This window comes from Gavialis gangeticus, unplaced genomic scaffold (assembly GCF_001723915.1).
Source record: "Gavialis gangeticus isolate Ggan-Ray unplaced genomic scaffold, GavGan_comp1, whole genome shotgun sequence".
NCBI lineage: Eukaryota > Metazoa > Chordata > Crocodylia > Gavialidae > Gavialis > Gavialis gangeticus.
Window position 1 is genome coordinate 30,362,523 of NW_017729024.1, and position 7,444 is coordinate 30,369,966.

The window sequence follows — 7,444 nt, forward strand, 5'->3', positions numbered from 1 at the left end:
GCTGGGAGAGCAGGCAGGGGTGGGGGGCCTTGTGGCAGAATCCCCACATGGTGGGGGGCAGCAGGGATTGCCCCCCACTGGGCAGGAGCCGGTGAGTGTTGGGCTTTTTTTTCTTCAAAACATACCTTCTCCTTCCTCCAGCTCCCCCCCTGCTCCCTACTTACCAGTATGGAGTCCAGCTCCAACTCCCTGCTGCAGCCAGCCAGGGACTGCCCAAATCGCAAAAGCTCTCCGAATCTTTTCTGGATCAGCTTGGACCTTTTTAATTGGTCCCCTGATTCGATTCAGAGATTTGGCTGCTGAATCAGGCCAAATCTTATCAGCACCCGAAGCTTCGCACAGCCCTAGATTCTAGGTCTTTCATGGCTCTCTCACCCTAATACCTGACATAAAGGGGCTGGACCAGAACTGGCAATTTGATCTTTTACAAGTTTTGGTTGTTCTGGCTCTTGTTTTGATAAGGCAGTGTTATCTTTTTGTTACTAAATAATCTGTATAGGGTTGGATGAAAACCTGGTGTCAATTTCATTCTTCATAAAAGAGCAGCAAAGGGTAAATGTATTCTTCAATCCATTTTAAAATCTGGATACTGCATTGCAATATGATTTTTGTATACCAGTCCCAGTCAGACATGCTCCTGAGCCTAACTTTTGCTCTGCAACTGTTAAAAATTCCTTTTGAAATTATAAATATGCATTATGCTTTGAATAATGCATAATTACAAGAGCATCTGATAATTGGAGGCTTCTCCAACAGATTATTATTCCTTTTTATCTTGCTGTGTTGTTCATTCAGAATGATAGTCTCTGTAAATATATACTTACTTATCCTGAATCCTTAACAAGATGGTACTTAACTTCCATTTTTGCAGTTTTAAACTTTTGCCTGTTTTGAAGTGCTCTTACTAGATTTTTTTTCTTGCAGTTTGTTTATATTATTTCTATTATTTTAATCCCCCCAAGTAAAAGTATATCAGATTACTGCTGTGTAAAATCATTCAGTTTTGAAAAGTGCCTATGTAAGGATTAATTTAAAAAATAAGTGTTTTATATTAAGCATAAACTTAAGCATTAAAATAAAAAGTTATTGCCTTTTCTCCACCTTTTGTAATACTAAACTTTATCTTTTCAAGTAGCTTTGCTTTTAAAAACATTTTACAAACTCTTAATATCAGCAAGAACAGCCAGACATTTTGTATAACTGTTTCTTGTGTTGCAAACTTAACATAATGATGCATACGTTATTCTAAATATATTTGGGGAATTTTGTTGCTAATTTGGGCCTTATGCACAAAGAAGTATTTTACTTAGCGGAAAATTACTGTTTAAGCTTTAGTTTTTCTTCACATGAGTAAATACAGTAGTAACTTACTTTTAATTAGTATTTTAATATAATATATTTATTTCAACCTGGAACATCTAGATTTAGAAACTGGCAGTGGATGATGATTCTGTATATCCCTTTTAGGTGTCTTGAAAACTATTTTTGGCAGCACTTCTATTACAAATCCATGCATGCAGGCTTTTCAGCTGTTTTGTCCAAAAGGCAGTCATAATTAAAATCAGTTGCAAAATGTCCTTATAGATTTGCAGAAAGACTAATGGCTTCAACTGATTAAATACCAGAGCAGAAAAAAATAATGCAAAATAAACACAAGTAACGTTTGACTTGACACAGCCAGTAAAATTAAGGTATGTTTCTGTCTCTATGCTCACAAATTTCCAGCGTCTGTGATGGATTATTGGCCACGTCCAAACTGCACATGTAGCAGCAGCACCCTCAACCACACTGCTGTCTTGCATCTGTGCAACCACCCACATCCTTTACTAGTAAGATGTAGTGCATCCATATCCACGTGGTGCTGGGAGCACATTGACACTGGGCATGTCTACACGTTCGTTAATGTTTCTTAGTTACTGGACATTAAGTTTAGTACTTGGTTAACCAAGTACTAATTCAATGCACAGTAACTTGTGCTACTGTACAGTAGCACAAGTTACTGTGCATTGAATTAGTACTTGGTTAACCAAGTACTAATTCAATGCACAGTAACTTGTGCTACTGTGTGGTAGTGCCGGCACATGGGTTTTGACACTGACAGTGCAGTAGTCTAATAACACTGCGCAGTAGCATGGTTTTTGCCTGGCATGGTACTGCACAGTGTTATTAGGTTTCCGCACAGTAAGTGTCTAGTGTAGACATGCCCACTGAGCAGTACTATGCTGTGCTACTTCTGGTTAGGGGTGATATAGCATTCTTGAAGTTAGAACAGTGTGATTAAAGTTCTGATACAAAGCATGGTAATTTGCAGTCTAGATATAGCCACTGAAGTTGTGTGCCATATAAGCAACTCTCTTTGGGATCAGTAAAAAAAATCAGAGACAGCCTATTGACTTTAAGTAACCGTATGCTATTTGTTTTACAATCTGCGTATTATACGGTTTGGGTTTTTCCTCCCTTCATATTTCTCATCAAGCTGGCACAACATGTATCCATTTTATTAGAATGTTTTGAACCATTTCTACTTCCCGGTTTAGTACTCCAAATAACTCATTTCATTCCACCTGAAACTGTCATCTGATCTTTCTAATCTTATAACCATGAAAGTAATTTTAACATAACTCTTCTCTGTGTGGTGGTGGTGATTGTTGTGATGGGCTTCACCTGAGTTGTATTTTTTTTTTTTTTTTTTTTACTTCTATATACAGGCTGGTTTAGCAGGAGCCCCAGCACGGGCTGTGTCAGCTGTAAAGAATATGAATCTTCCAGAGATCCCAAGAAATATTAATATTGGTGACATCAGTATAAAAGTGCCAAACCTGCCCTCTTTTAAATAATATGACTACTCCAGGTAAAATCAAGGAGAACATGTAATGGAGATTTACCATATAATTATTTACCAAATAAAGGAAATGTCTAAATTTTGCTATTTCAATAAGTGAAGGTACTGTATAGAAATTCTGTGTAAAATCAGTGTGTGAAGTTGAATGTTGCTTTCGTCTTGCTCCATGAATTTAAAGGAAATGGATTGTTTCTGTGTGATTTTTAAATTACATTCCTATGCCCATGTAAGGCATGTCACTATGTCTTGGCTGCTGCAGTATTTTGGGAAAGTATTTAAGATGTTCTCTACTTTGTATAACCTATAATGTTGAGTTATTTGTATGTCCACTAAGGTCCGTATTTAGTGTTTTCCTTAACTACTTTTGCTATCATGATGATTTAAGATCCAACTACATGTTGCATGAAGACCTTGTACTTCTTTTTTCTTTAAATAAAATCATAATGACCTGGACATCTAAACACCTGCTTGTTTGTGTGAAATCTATTTTTATCAATAACTTTATCTGATTTGTTGAGCAATAACAAATAACACTATCATAATCAGGGATCTGAGTTTTCTGTTTGCCATGGAAAAAATGTGGCAAAACCCAGATTTTCCCCTTTTTAAAGGAAAAAAAACCATGGATTTTCCTCCTTTAAAGGAGAAAAACCCAGGAAACCACAGGTTCACCCTTGCAGACTGGCAGTGTTTCAGTCTGCAATGGGCTGTTTGGGGCTGGGGGAGTGAGATGCAGGGGGCAGGGAATACCAGGTGTACGTGTGTGCGCACATGCAGGGGGCAGCCAGGCAGTGTGGTGGAAAACCGCTTCCACAGCTCCCTGTAGGTAAGTCTATTGGGGCGGGGGGCACTGGCTATATGTTGGGGGGGTATGTGAAGAGCCCCCCAGATTTCTGCATCCATAGTGGGACACGGGGCTGCAGCCTGGCCAGATCAGTTCCAGGCAGGAGTTGCCTCCACAGCCCAGTGGGCAGAACCCAGTGCAGGAATCATCACAAAGGTGCAACTCCCCCTGCCCGCCCAGCAGCAGCTGGAGGAAGACATCCAAATTGCCGCCACACCTCACTTCAGTGTCCACGGTGGTGCAGCGCTCCCTTCCACACCAGGTCCTACCTGCTGGGCTGTGGAGGCAGTTCCTGCCTTTAGCTGGTCCAGCCGGGCTGCAGCCTCATGCCCTGCTCTGGGCGCACAAATCTGGGGGGGCATGAGCATTCCCACGTGTTGCCTTTTGGGTCCCCTTCTACACCCTCCACATGTCATCTATACTCCCCACTCCCCTGACATATTGCCTTTCCTGCATCCCCCATCCCCACACACCCACCCCTTCCTCACAGGCTGGGGGTGGGGGGCCAGTAGATTGGGAGTGATGAGCATCAGCAGGGCTGGGGGGTGGTTAGGGGACTGAGCATGGGCTTGAGGGGCACAAGCAGAGCCAGGGGGCTGTGGATCAGGAGTGAGGGGTACCAGCAGGGCCAGGGAGATGCACTTTGGGAGTGAGGGCCACTAACAGGGCTCAGAGAGTGGGGGACTGTGGGTCAGGAGCCAAAGGCACAAGCAGGGATGGAGGAATGTGGGTCTGGAGCGAGAGGCACAGGCAGGTCTTGTGGGGGGTAGGAGTGAGGGGCAACAGCATATCAGGGTTGCTCAGCGCCACAAAGCAGTGGGGGAGAACAGCTGCAGCTCTACCCATGTCCTGGAGAGTGAAGGGAGCAGAAGGAGCTCTGATTTTGCTATGATTAAAAAAAACCCCAAAATCAAATGCTAAAATGTATAGGTATATATAATTTATTTTATTATAATGATTGAAGAACTGGTAGGCTTCCAAATTGCTTTAAAATTGTAAATATTAATAAAATATTGCGTTCAGCTGATACTATTTATGTAGTGATGTTTTGTTTTAATCGCAGAAAAACATGGCTTTTGGGTTTTTTTATCAGAGAATTTTGGATTTTTAAACAAAACCAAAATCCTTAGTAATACATTAGGATATTGTTGACTTTTTATTGCCATTAGGCAAAGAATCATACTCTTCTGGAACTATGGATTACACACAACTATTCAAGATTGTTGTGAAGAAAATTGCCTTTGTTAATCATGTGTAGGAATTTGTAAATTTCTATTACAAATGCATATTTTTTTTCATCAAGAATACACAAACACCTGGAAATTAGGTAGCATTGTCAGTTAACATGGTCTTGAATGTGTGGTAAGAAGTGCATCCAAGGCAGAGAACACTGCTTGTCCTGAATTGGAACATACCTCAGAATTTCGTCTTTTTAATATTTTATTTCTAGATAGAGAAACAGTGGGCTTAGTTTAAAAAATAAGTATTTGTTATCACAGTTGTGAAGCTTACTGTAGTATGTGTAATTAGTATAACAATGTAGTAATGTAAAATACTTCACAGGTATAAATATCTATTCTTCAAGGTTGCCTACTCTGTGGTGTGTCACTTCGAGTCCTCTATTTGTTGATAAGCTCTGTGATTATAGTTTAAGCATCTGCCATCTCTGAAACTTAATTCCGTGGAAGTCATCCAGCTGTTAAAATCTTCCTCTGTATCTAAAACAGATTCAAATGATTAAACGATTGTTATGATTAGTTATAGAGACCCCAGAAACATTACCTTGATTATAAATGCAAATAGGGTCATGCTTTCAATGCCTGGAAGGGTGTGTAAGACTATTGTGATAAGAATCAGTAGCACCTCATTCAGAGGCATCTGAAGATGCTTGTTTAAAGGTCCCATAAAAGTTTTCTTTCCCACTGAAGTTAGATGCCTTATTCCTATAGCACCACAACTGAACACCATTTGTCTGTTGAGTAATATGTTGGCTTAGTTTGAGTTGCTTTGCAGTTTTCCTTTCAACTGACATTTAAGACATCCCATAGGATAAGTTTGGAATTGGATAGCATTCTTTGTCTGGTCTGTAGTGACTGCCACAGGTGCCTTTGTATAAAGTAAAACAACCTTGCTTAGCATTTCCCAGTGAGATATATTACTTTCAAAGTAGAATTGTAGCTGATGTGAGTCAATAGATGTTAGACCCTGACTCCATGCGGCACCCAACGACTAGGCAGATGACAGTCCAATTGCTTGTGGATCCAGAGCAGGCAGGGAGCAAACACCAGCACATATTGCTCGCAACAGCTTTATTCAGAATGGAGATAGCTTCAGGCAAGCTCCCTCACAGGCACCCAGTCTATGAACATGGGGAGCAGCACTGAACAATAGTTTTTCCCCACATTTATACACTTGGGTTTATGCTCATTAATATTCATTCTACCCTTACTCCTCCTATGTTCCACCCATTTCTCCTCCCATCTCAAGCTCCTCCTCTGTTTACTGTTTGATTAGCATGGAATTGCCTATGCATTTAATTCATTTACATGTCTTTTTGCTATGAGCGCATGTCTAAGATGTTGACTTCTTTTCTTCAGTCAAGGAGTTGGACTTTGACCAAAACCTAGAAGCTTCTGGTGGCTTCTTCACCAATCACCATTCACCTTTTCGCATATGTTCATCTCGGATTCTGTTACCAATTACATGCTGTTTTTCACATTCCAGTCTTTGTCTGTCTCATGTTGTACCATCTTCCACATTCCTAAAACGTCACCTCATTCACAGCACGCAGACTCGCACAGATTCACTTGCTGCTTTTTCCTCAGAAAATGGTTGACACAGTTAAGATGGTTATTTAGCATAAGGAAATGGCTTAGCTATCATTCTGCCTTGTGGTCAGCAGCTCTGCTAGGCCACAGGTCATGCCTTTATTCAGCTGCAGATCCAGTGCTCCTCAAAAATCCACATAGTGTTACCCTACCAATAAATACTTTTGAAATGAAGATGGTTAAATGTGTTTTTGGAATGGTGTTTAACCTAAATTGTTCTGTAGTTTAATAAATGTTAGTTGATTTGAGGAAGTTTTTGAAACACTGTGTTTAATAAATATATATAATTTCCTTCTGGAGAGGACATTTTTTTCACTTCAACACCTCGCCATTAACTATTTCATTTTCATGGGCCTTTCATTAAACTGCAATTTCAGAACAGGTTCAGGACTAGGAGCAATGGCCTCAAGCTGTAGCAGGGGAAATGTAGGTTGGCTATCAGAAGGAACTCTCTGACTATGAGGGAGATCAAGCATTGGAACAGACTGCCTAGAGAAATTGTGAAATCTACATCCTGGGAAGTTTTCAAGAGCAGGATGGACAGACACTTGACACTTGAATATGATGGAGCACTAGCAACTGTGTCAATCTTAGAAGATAAATATAACATTGAAAGTAAAATCTAGGAGGAAACACTTGAACTACACGGGAAGTGTTTCTGCAGTGATATTTTTTGGTTTTTTTATTGGGTTCTTTTTGAAGTTGCAGACAAAGGAGTGTAGAAGTGGTTTCTGGATACATATTATGAACATCCTAGGAAATGAATTGATATTGTGCAGTGAGGTGCTAGCATTTGCAAATAAACTCAACTGTTACCAAACTGCCTGGCTGCATTGCTTTTTTTTGTTCACATTACAGTATTATGTGTAGAAGGGTGTAGGACAGTGGTCTCCAACCTGTTTAAGTAGGAGATCACCTTTGACATTTAAA

The 7,444-nt window shown here is 40.2% G+C and overlaps 1 protein-coding gene across 2 annotated transcripts in view; it reads left to right on the forward strand.

The window, feature by feature from the left end:
- Positions 1–3,303, forward strand: part of AP3S1 (adaptor related protein complex 3 sigma 1 subunit) — a 50,633-nt gene extending 47,330 nt beyond the window's left edge. For both annotated transcript variants that reach the window (XM_019516990.1, XM_019516989.1), the window contains one exon: positions 2,709–3,303. Coding sequence is in view for 1 of the 2 variants with exons in the window: in XM_019516989.1 (XP_019372534.1) it covers positions 2,709–2,837 (129 nt within the window). In the remaining variant the exon portion in view is untranslated. The remainder of the gene's footprint in view (positions 1–2,708) is intronic.
- Positions 3,304–7,444: the final 4,141 nt, after the last annotated feature.